Consider the following 11408-nt stretch of genomic DNA (forward strand, 5'->3'; position numbering starts at 1 on the left):
ATCCATATGCAACAAAATGAAACTGAATCCCCTCCTCTCACCATGCACAAAAGTTAACTCAAAATGGATCAAGGACCTTGATATCAAATCAGAGACTCTGCATCTGATAGAAGAAAAAGTTGGCTCCGATCTACATATTGTGGGGTCGGGCTCCAAATTCCTTAATAGGACACCCATAGCACAAGATTTAATAACAAGAATCAACAAATGGGACTTACTTAAACTAAAAAGTTTTTTCTCAGCAAGAGAAAAAATAAGAGAGGTGAATAGGGAGCCTACATCATGGGAACAAATTTTTACTCCTCACACTTCAGATAGAGCCCTAATATCCAAAGAACTCAAAAAATTAGACAATAAGATAACAAATAACCAAATCAACAAATGGGCCAAGGACCTGAACAAACACTTCTCAGAGGAGGATATACAATCAATCAACAAGTACATGAAAAAATGCTCACCATCTCTAGCAGTCAGAGAAATGCAAATCAAAACCACCCTAAGATACCATCTCACTCCAGTAAGATTGGCAGCCACTATGAAGTCAAACAACAACAAGTGCTGGCGAGGATGTGGAGAAAAGGGTACACTTGTACATTGCTGGTGGGACTGCCAATTGGTGCGGCCAATTTGGAAAGCAGTATGGAGATTCCTGGGAAAGCTGGGAATGGAACCACCATTTGACCCAGCTATTGCCCTTCTTGGACTATTCCCTGAAGACCTTAAAAAAGCGTACTACAGGGATACTGCCACATTGATGTTCATAGCAGCACAATTCACAATAGCTAGACTGTGGAACCAACCCAGATGCCCTTCAATAGATGAATGGATAAAAAAAAAGTGTGGCATTTATACACCATGGAGTATTACGCAGCACTAAAAAATGACAAAATCATGGAATTTGCAGGGAAATGGATGGCACTAGAGCAAATTATGCTTAGTGAAGCTAGCCAATCCCTAAAAAACAAATACCAAATGTCTTCTTTGATATAATGAGAGCAACTATGAACAGAGCAGGGAGGAAGAGCAGGAAGAAAAGATTAACATTAAACAGAGACTTGAGATGGGAGGGAAAGGGAGAGAAAAGGGAAAATGTATGAAAATGAAGGGAGACCCTCATTGCTATACAAAATTACATATAAGAGGTTGTGAGGGGAATGGGAAAATAAACAAGGAGAGAAATGAATTACAGTAGATGGTGTAGAGAGAGAAGATGGGAGGGAAGGGCGGGAGGATAGTAGGGGATAGGAAAGGTAGCAGAATACAACAGTTACCAATAGGGCATTATGTAAAATTGTGGATGTGTAACCGACGTGATTCTGCAATCTGCATTTGGGGTAAAAATTGGGAGTTCATAACACACTTCAATCTAATGTATGAAATATGATATGTCAAGAGCTTTGTAATGTTGTGAACAACCAATTAAAAAATAAATAAATAAATTGGATCTTTAAAAAAAAGGAAGCATAGAACTTGTAGACATTAAGGTAGGCAAGTACAGAAGGTCCTACGTTTCAATGTGCAATGGGAACAAACATTGTTTATTCCCCACATTGTGTGATGGGCAGCTCCAGGTACCTTGACAACACAGCTTTTGGGGGCAGCTGTTTAGCAGAGAACATGGGCATGGATAACAAGAGTATAAGGGTGTGTGGGGACAGTGAGCTTTGGAATCAAAGTGGGCAAGACCTCTCAGATGGTCACACTGTTTTCCACCATGCTAGGTTGAAGGTATCCATAGGGAAGATCCAAGTCTGCATTCCGGACCTTAATCTCTCTGTCCATGACAGCCAGCTCCTCCTGGAATTGCTGCAGCACAGCCTGGGGCCCAGGGCCTGAGAAATATTTCTCCTTATGCTGCCCCAAGGCCACCTGAAAAGAGAACAGGATGGCTCAGCTCCTTGGGCCTCTCAGCCAAGACTACTGCCCTTCTCTCTAGCTATCTCCTCCCCCAGAACCCAGGCATCTGTTTCTAACCATGACTGGCTGACATCTGCCAAGGAACCTGATGAACGTCTTCTGCATACGGGCCTGGTGGAGATCAGGCAGTGAGTCTACTATATCCTTCTCTGTCACAGCCTTGGAGATGGGTGGAGGCTTCCTCATGGTGCATGGGCCATTAGGGATCCAGGAGTACCAGTCTAGCTACGGGTAGAAGAGCCACTCAGAAACCCAGGTTAATGGCCCAGGCATTTAACTCCCCTCATATTCTAATCCCAGGAGTCCCTGGGGGATGATCACACAGGTTACCTGTCCCAGGTGGGCTGAAGCATGCTGACCAGTGCATGTGAAGATACACATAGTAACAACGTGGCAGAGTTGATCCAGGGACTCCAAGGAGAGAGGGAACCTGAGTGAATTGAGAATGAGAGGATTTGAGACCAGGGAATGAGGCAAATATTTGGACATGAGGGAAAGATATTCAGAGATACATTAAAGAATTTCCTATGGACCTGGCCTCTGAATTCCATGATTCACATAAAATGTGAACTCAAATAGGATATACTTGGGATAAACCTTAGAGCTATGGGGGAAAGAGTAGAAACAAGTAAGGAAAAATATCTAAGAGAAGTCATGTATCTGATTCTGGAGAAAGTTCTTCGTGCATAAGGAGTAACAGAGTATATGAGAGGATGATAAAGGAAAGGAGCTGGGAAAATCAGGAGTGATCATTAAGATTTCTGGATACTATGGAAAAGTCCAGGGAATTCTCAGGGTCCTCAAGGAAGGGTGTCTTATGGTGTTGTGAGGCAGGGAAAGTTGACAAGTGGGTGGGTGTTGACACAGGTTACTGGGGAGGATCCAGGCCTTACCCCCGGTCCTGGGCACCCTGCAGTCCAGTTTCAGTGATCTCTCTGTACCAGGCCTGCAGCTCTGAATCTTGCTTCACGGCTTTATCACTCTTATAGAAGAGTCCCACCATCCCATGCACATACCTGTTCCGCAGGGAAAAGGTTGTTGTGACTCAGCCAGCCAACGTAGGACCTTCTGTACCTGTGGTCCCCCTCGTTCTATCACTCTCTGTATCACCCTCACCTACTGATGATTTCCCACAGCCTGAGGGCATCTTGGCCATAGAGAGAAGATGTCACATCCAGGAGCCCACGGTCAGCCAGGTCATCAGGAGGGCAGAAGGAACGGTAGGTTGTGGTAACTGACCTGCCAGGGCAGTCTTTCCACGTGGGAATATTTTTTTTGTAATCTTCCAGTCTATGTATGCAATTTGCAAGATCCAACATCCCCTTAATGGCCAAGTTCTTCAACCTGTGTAAAGAATGACATGCAAGAAGAATAAGAAAAAAATCTCACCTTACAGCCTGGGAAGAAAGTGCCCAACCTCAATCCAGCACTCTCTTTTGAGATACCGGGGGATTGAATTCATGGTGCTTTACCACTGAGCTACATCCCAAACCTTTTTATTTTTTTGAGGCAGGGTCTTGCTCAGTTGCTGAGGCTGGCCTCAAACTTGTGATTCTCCTGCCTCAGTCTTTGGAGTAATTGGATTACAGGTGTGGGCTACCACCCAGACCTGGCACTCACTCTTTTGTTAGAGAGAGGGTGAAATCCAAATCCTTATCCTCTAGAAATCGTTCATTTCTGGGAAGGGTCCCTCTGCGTCTTCCCTGCTACAGGCAGGATTAACCCATCCTTCCAGGAGCCCCACCTGGAGGAAGAACATAGAGTCGGGAGTAGGTGGAGCAAGAGGTTTTCCTAACTGTAGTAGGGATCAGAAGCTTTCTGGGACTCACCGATAAGCCTTCCTTCTGTCCTCCAGCTCCTGTTCCCTATATTTCTTAAACAGATTCTGGGGGTCATCACTCACCGACCGGGCTGGGTAAGGGGGAAACAAAAGACAGGCGTCCTCCCTGGAACCCCCCTCACACTCAGCCCCACGGCAGGGCCTTTCCATCAGTTCTCTTCTTGAATCCCATTCTTGCATTTCTTACCTCTGCATCTTTCTCCTCTTTCCCTTTTATATCATAGCATCCCCTATCCCGACCCTCGCTTCCTGGAGGAGTCACACCCTTTACCCAGAGCCCTCACCTGTGCCTTCGGGTAGACAGAGAATCCTGTCTTCCTGGATCCAGCTGTAGCAAGGGAAATGGACCTCTCCTTGGGTCCCTGGGCCCTGCACCGCGATCCACTTGCAGAACCAGTCAAAATTCAACAGGCTTTTGTGCTTGCGCAGCTTCACCAGCAGGAGGCGCCCCAGGTGAAAGGGGACATCGATCTCCAACTCCGTTTTCTGTGGAACAGAACATTCCGCAGAGGCACGTTATGAGGTCCTTAGCGAGGGCAGTGGAGTCTGGATGCTTTCGAGGAAACTTGGCTTTGTTTGTCCCTCGGGGGACACCCAGGGAGAGACCTGAAGCAGGTGGCGGTGAGGAAGAACAGCTAGCTCTGCGGGGCTCCAGCCTCCAGCCTCCAATAGCATCTTCCCTACTCCTTCCACCCAAGCAGAGATACTACTCGATTCTCTCTCTTCTCACTTTCCTTTTTTTCTATCAGGCACCCAGCCCTCACACCATCTCATTCCCTGGCCCAACTTCCCCTTGCTTCTGGCCTAGGGCTCCAGAACGTGCGGGCTGCTCCTCCTCGCCCTGGCTCCCAGGCTCTGCACTCACCTTCTCCCGCAATGGCCGTAGCAGCTTCCCCAGGTCCGCCTCCCCGTGCTCGCCAACTAGCCACAGCTGCACCAGGTTGGTGGAGCCCGCCAAGAGCGAGTCCCCGGTGGCGACGCGGATCACATACTTGCCCATCTTGCCTGAACCAGGACAGGAACCTGGAAGAAAGTCAGCACTTAAGAGGATCTGAGACCCAGTTCCCAAGGCACCACACCCAGAGGAATGCCCCTATTGTGTGTGGGTTGAAAGAGCTCCTCCTCTCACCTCTCCCACTCAGATGCAGGTATCTGTTTCACTATAGTCTCTGCACCCAGGGTTTCTCCCAGCTATCCTAGAAGTATAATGTTACCTTGCAAGCACTCCCTAACACCCAGCCATGCAGAAGATGACAGCTAAATACTAGAATCACCCCCCAACCTAATTTTGATGTGAAAAATCAATGAGAAAGCAATGGATTGTACAGAAGAGAGAGAGAGAGAGAGAGAGAGAATCTTGAAGTGTGGGAATGTTTTTCAGTGGAAAGTGACTAAGCCATCTTGGCAAAGATGCAGAGCTTTGTGTTGAGGTCGAATACAGGTAATGTTGCACAGCTGAAATAGATATGTTTGTTGTCCAGATTCAGGAGCCAAGAGAGGGAGTTTGTAATTCCCCTTCAGGTTGAATCATGAAGTTTCCACTGGGTTATCCTGAAACAGGGTTTATTTGAAGCCTGCACCACAGGCTGAGTACCCTTAATGTGCCCCATGGGTATGCTCCTTTCAGAACTAATTCTTTCCCAGCCTGAGTCCCAGGTTTTGGTCCTCCTCATTCTCATCCTGACAAGTGCTGCCCAGGTACACATCTCAACTATTCCATCTTTGCATGTCCATGCCTACTTTCCCAGCCCTGAGCAATCCTGCTCATCTGGGCTTACTATTCCCTGAACTTCCTGCCCTATAGTGAACAAAACCCATTAAATCTATAAATTTTTGTATAAATGCTCCATCTCTGCATATTGAAATAGTCATTCAAAATAGGTGACGAAAGTGGGAATCTGAAAGTATTCAGATGTACCTTAAACATTTGTTTTAACTCTGACATCCTAAATGTAGAGTCATTCATGAATTCTTTTCTATAGGGCCAAAGTGTTTTCTTTGAGTATGGGTCCATAACAAGCTCTCTTAGTTCTTCCCTACAGAAACCACATCCAGGTGTGTTTACATTTATTTAAAATGAAGCTAAAACCTAAAGGTTGTTGTGGGGAAAAACACCAAAGGCAACATCTGTCTAGACCTTTTGCAGTTTTCCCCAAACCTTTTAACAGTTATTTTGCATACTGCTAGTCCATAATTTGACAGCGATTTTTTTTAATGGTTGCTGTTTATATGGTCATAAAGTATTCAATTTGACTTTAATAAAAAGAATACCCATAAGTTTATACTGCTATTCCACCATTATTTCCTGTATAAGTTGCATAATAACAATAACCAATTTAACTGATGTAAAGAGTTTTGAAAGCTTACACGACTATTCTTGATAAACACAAACTTTCAACTTGTGGAGTTCAAAGTGCTGAGGTTGTCATAAATTACCCTCCTTGTTATCTGCATTTGGCATGCTGTGGGCATGCCAGGCTTTCTGGAGGGCATGAACCGTGTCAGTCATCTGGTAAGTTGGCTAAGTGCAGCTAAGATTTGGAAACTTCTACTGTAAAGTCTAGTTTTTCTCTGATGCCTCTCTGTTCATGCCCACATTTCCAATACTCAAGAACCCTGGGAACATAAGTGGTCACAACCCTTCCTGCTCCCCCAGCAGCCATCTGTCAGTGACCCTCTTGTGAAGGTCACACCGTTCACCACAAAACCCTCTTTCCTTCCTCCTCACAATGAGAAACTCTCCTATGCTCCCCATGGACCCCAATCTCTCACAACCTTTGACCTGCCACCGTCATCCAGAGCCTCCATTTCTTTTTGAAAAAGACTCTTCTTACACTATGGCAACATATTCCCTCCACTGATTCTGCCTGTGAAGACCCATTTTTCACATTTCAGATGCTCACAGTCTAATCACAACTCAGAATTCATTTCTTATTACTTAAAATTCATCTGTAGTAAATTTAAATACTGTGAATTATCTACTCAACCCATGAGCCATTTTCCCCTTCCTGAAGATTGTGACTAGAAAGAAAAACTGAGTTCCTGAGGATTTTCCAGGTCCTATGAGACCCAGTTCACTTCTTCTCCTTGGGTTCTATGAGACACCCAAGTGTCTTTCCAATACCCCCTCTTTATTGCATAAGTTAGCTTGAAATGGGTTTCTAGAACAATCAATTCTGCCATATATAAGACCAAAATTATCCTATTGGGAGTAGAATATTAGTAGTAGTATCTCAATTCAATTTGTAAGATTATTTCTCTTAAAACTCCCAACTCAGGACCAGCAGGACAACAGCATGCTGCAGCGGGCCAAATTGAGCACTACGGAGTTCTGGCAGTGTAGAGAAGCAGAGTTTCAGATCCTGTGGAGATCTGTCACCCATGCCTCCACAGGGCACCAGACAGAGAACTGAAGGGGTGACTTAGTGGAGAAACGGCCCAGGTCCATCCTCCTCACCGGACACCCAGGTGTGGAAAGGGGCGGTCACCTTCTTGAAGAATCGACTTCAGCAGTTTTGGGCAGATCTCATGGCAGAGAGTTTGGTGACAGATCAGGTGTGTGACCCCCAGCACCCCCTCCACCCAGCTGGGATAACTCAAAAACTTTCTCACCAGCTCTCTGTGGGCATGAATATCAGAGCTGAGGGAAACTGAAAAGGCACCTGACCTCCAACTCCCCCTCCCCCCAGCAGCAAAAACCGAAACCTTTCTCACCAGCTCTCAGTAGGCGTGGCTATCAGAGGGAATCAGACAGAACAGGTTGCCAGTTTCCAACTCCCTCTTTCCATAGCCATGATGACTGGGTAACTAACAAACAAAGAGAGCGCTCAGTTATTCAAGAGGGCAGGACGGCCAGGGTGGTGCATGCCCAGAGTGAAGCTAGAGCTGTGGACAGGAGCCCCAGTAAGTGGGGCCTGGCGGGCAGGAGAAGTGAGGAGGCTAGAGACTGGGAGCAACCCAAAGTGACCGGATTGGAGAGTCACCCGGCAGGGGAGGGAGAGCCACCTGGCAGGGGAGGGAGAGCCACCTCACAGGGATTGCTTCCTACATCCTGAGGGCAGAGACGCAGCCTGGAAAGCACAATGCTACCTACTGGAAGAGAAGAAAACCGAACTCTAAGAGTGCATTTTTTCTCTTTCTTTCTTTCTTTTTTTATATATCTTTTTTCCTTCCTTTTCTCTCGTTCTTTCTTCTTCTTTTCCTTGTACTTTTCTTTCTCCTTCTCTTCCCCTCCCAACCTCCCAAGCTTTACTACTTCTACTACATGTAATTTAATAAATGCAAATAGGTGAATGTTTCTAGGCTTTTTATAGTCCTCCTAAGTACTTAGCTACCCCCAAATACTCCTGTCTATTTTCCTGTTAATATCTCCCTTCATTAGAGCTCTCCTCCAAAGTAGCTAAGATATACTAATCCCCAGATCCTCACATCTTTTCCCCTAAACATAAAGTCCTATGACCAAACCTCAGTTCTCTATATGCCATCATTAGTTTCCTCTTAGGAAACTAATGAATTTACTTTAAATTACAAGTGAACCCAACATCTCTAGACATTGTCTCCCATCACAAAGGAGAGATCTCGGAGCTATACAAAAGCAAAACAAATTTATAGGAGAAAATAATAAAACAGCAGTCACACAGAGCTGGAAAGAAACATGAGCATCATGAATAGACAAGGAAAAAAAAGGAACATAAACAATACAGGACAACTCAACAATACAGGAGTTTGTAGCCACAGCAGAGATAAAGATTTCAAGATATACATGCTTCAAATGTTATGGAGTCTTAAGGAAGACCTTATACAGCAAATGCAGACAATGAAAGATCACTTCAACAATGAATTACATAAACAAATCCATGAAGCAAAAGAGCAACTCTACAGGGAGACAGAGGTTATAAAAAAAATCAAACAGAAATCCTGGAAATGAAGAAAATTATAAACCAAATTAAAAATTCAAATGAGAGTATCACCAGTAGAGTAGACCAATTAGAAGTCAGAACATCAGACAACGAAGACAAAATATATCATCTTGAAAAGAGTCTAGTCAACTCAGAAAGGCTAGTAAGAAACCATGAGCAGAACATCCAAGAGATTTGGGATAACATAAAAAAACCAAACTTAAGAGTCATTGGGAGCCATTGCAGTACATTGAGCTCCATAGAGACAGCACCGTGGCAAGTGAGAGCTGGACGGGCACTGGGCGACTCTGTGCCTCGCTGAGGAAAAATAACTAAACGTGGGCAAAGGAGATCCTAAGAAGCCGAGAGGCAAAATGTCATCATATGCATTATTTGTGCAAACTTGCCGGGAGGAGCACAAGAAGAAGCACCCAGATGCTTCAGTCAACTTCTCAGAGTTTTCTAAGAAGTGCTCAGAGAGGTGGAAGACCATGTCTGCTAAAGAGAAAGGAAAATTTGAAGACATGGCAAAGGTGGACAAGGCCCGTTATGAAAGAGAAATGAAAACCTATATCCCTCCTAAAGGGGAAACAAAAAAGAAGTTCAAGGATCTCAATGGACCCAAGAGGCCTCTGTCGGCCTTCTTCTTGTTCTGTTCTGAGTATCGCTCCAAAATCAAGGGAGAACATCCTGGCCTATCCATTGGTGATGTTGCAAAGAAACTGGGAGAGATGTGGAATAACACTGCTGCAGATGGTAAGCAGCCTCATGAAAAGAAAGCTGCCAAGCTGAAGGAAAAATACGAAAAGGATATTGCTGCCTACCGAGCTAAAGGAAAACCTGATGAAGCAAAAAAGGGAGTTGTCAAGGCTGAAAAAAACAAGAAAAAGAAGGAAGAGGAGGAAGATGAGGAAGATGAAGAGGATGAGGAGGAGGAGGAAGATGAAGATGAAGAAGAAGATGATGATGATGAATAAGTTGGTTCTAGCACAGTTTTTTTCTTGTCTATAAAGCATTTAACCCCCCTGCACACAACTCACTCCTTTTAAAGAAAAAAATTGAAATTTAAGGCTGTGTAAGATTTGTTTTTAAACTGTACAGTGTCTTTTTTTGTATAGTTAACACACTACCGAATGTGTCTTTAGATAGCCCTGTCCTGGTGGTATTTTCAATAGCCACTAACCTTGCCTGGTACAGTATGGGGGTTGTAAATTGGCATGGAAATTTAAAGCAGGTTCTTGTTGGTGCACAGCACAAATTAGTTATATATGGGAACGGTAGTTTTTCATCTTCAGTTGTCTCTGATGCAGCTTATACGAAATAATTGTTGTTCTGTTAACTGAATACCACTATGTAATTGCAAAAAAAAAAAGTTGCAGCTGTTTTGTTGACATTCTGAATGCTTCTAAGTAATAAAATTTTTTTTATTAGTATTGTTGTCTTTTTCATAGGTCTGAAATTTTTCTTCTTGAGGGGAAGTTAGTCTTGCTTTTGCCCATTTTAGATCACATGAATTTTTACAGTGTTTATCTTTTCATAGTTAGATGATAAAAAACTTTTTGTCTACACACCCTGCATATCATGATGGGGTTAATAAAAATTGAATTGAGGACATTTTCATCCGTAACTGAAACTCCAAAACCTTGATCAATTGATAGCAAATTTCACATAGCCCACTTACATTTACCAAGTGAAGGGTAGCCAATTCTATTCACAGCATGGGATTATTAGAATCAAACAATGTGAAAGTCTGTCCTTGAAGGATTAATAGAGAAGTATGTTCTGATCTTTACATGAGGATCTATATTCTTAACTCCCATTACCATGTAATGACAGTTTTATTTTGCAGTTAACACATTAAAGAAGACCTGAGAATGAATCCCCAAAAGCGTGAGCTTAAAATACAAGACTGCCATATTAAATTTTTTGTTGAGATTAGTCCCAGCAAAGGTTCTGAGAGTCCTGGCTGTAAATGCCTTTTCCCATTTATCTAAATATGGACTGCTCAGGAAACTTGAGACTCCATTGAAAGTATTTTTACTTAATTGGGCCAGCTTAGAAAATTACAATGCCAAGTTTGAAGTAGGGTATATTTTCCTATATTGTGATTTGCCCATTTATAAATCAAAATAGACATGAGGAAAAAACTTTGCATCTCTACCAATTATCCAACTTATTTGATTTTTTTTTAATTTTTAACAAAAATCCAAACTCATTCATTAGAGTCATGTTTATCTACTTAGCAATTTAGGGAAAAATTTGGCAATTTTGTGGTTTTTGAGATTATCATTCTCTTAAAGTGCCAGTGTTTTAAAATAGCGTTCTTGTAATTTTACATGATTTTGTGATGGAGTGCTGTTTTGTTATATAATTTTGACCTGGATTCTTTCCATTTGCATTTGTTTATGTAATTTCAGGAGGAATACTGAACATCTGAGTCCTGGATGATACTAATAAACTAATAATTGCAGAGGTTTAAAAAAAGAGTCATTGGGATAGAGGAAGGTATAGAGGTCCAAACCAAAGGGATGAGCAACTGTTCAATGAAATAATTTTAGAAAACTTTCCATACATGAAGAATGAAATGGAAATTCAAATCCTAGAAGCCTACAGGACGCCAAATGTACAAAACCACAAGAGACCCACACCAAGACACATTATAATGAAAATGTCCAACATACAGAACAAGGAGAGAATTTTAAAAGCCACAAGAGAAAGGAGGCAGATTACATTTAGGGGTAAACCAATTAGGT

General features: G+C 43.2%; 2 protein-coding genes across 2 annotated transcripts; one reads left to right on the plus strand and one right to left on the minus strand.

Annotated features, from left to right (window-relative positions):
* Positions 1-1689: 1689 nt before the first annotated feature.
* LOC308635538 (polyunsaturated fatty acid (12S)/(13S)-lipoxygenase, epidermal-type-like) lies at positions 1690-4757 on the minus strand (the record flags this gene model as incomplete). Its single annotated transcript, XM_081269949.1, is given in 10 exon segments — positions 1690-1869; positions 1975-2142; positions 2248-2347; positions 2811-2933; positions 3034-3261; positions 3538-3602; positions 3604-3661; positions 3747-3828; positions 4042-4243; positions 4623-4757. Coding segments are annotated over 10 exon segments (1341 nt in total).
* A 4190-nt stretch (positions 4758-8947) lies between these two features.
* LOC308636756 (high mobility group protein B1-like) lies at positions 8948-11130 on the plus strand. The gene has a single exon (XM_081272462.1). The coding sequence runs from the start codon at positions 9030-9032 to the stop codon at positions 9630-9632; it is 603 nt and encodes a 200-aa protein (XP_081128588.1). The 5' UTR covers positions 8948-9029; the 3' UTR covers positions 9633-11130.
* Positions 11131-11408: the final 278 nt, after the last annotated feature.

This window comes from Spermophilus citellus, assembly GCF_964194105.1.
Source record: "Spermophilus citellus genome assembly, chromosome: 17".
Lineage (NCBI taxonomy): Eukaryota > Metazoa > Chordata > Mammalia > Rodentia > Sciuridae > Spermophilus > Spermophilus citellus.

What these genes read in the sequence shown, in the direction of transcription:
- LOC308636756 (XM_081272462.1), top strand. Translation starts at nt 9,030, where the DNA reads ATGTCATCATATGCATTATTTGTGCAAACTTGCCGGGAGGAGCACAAG.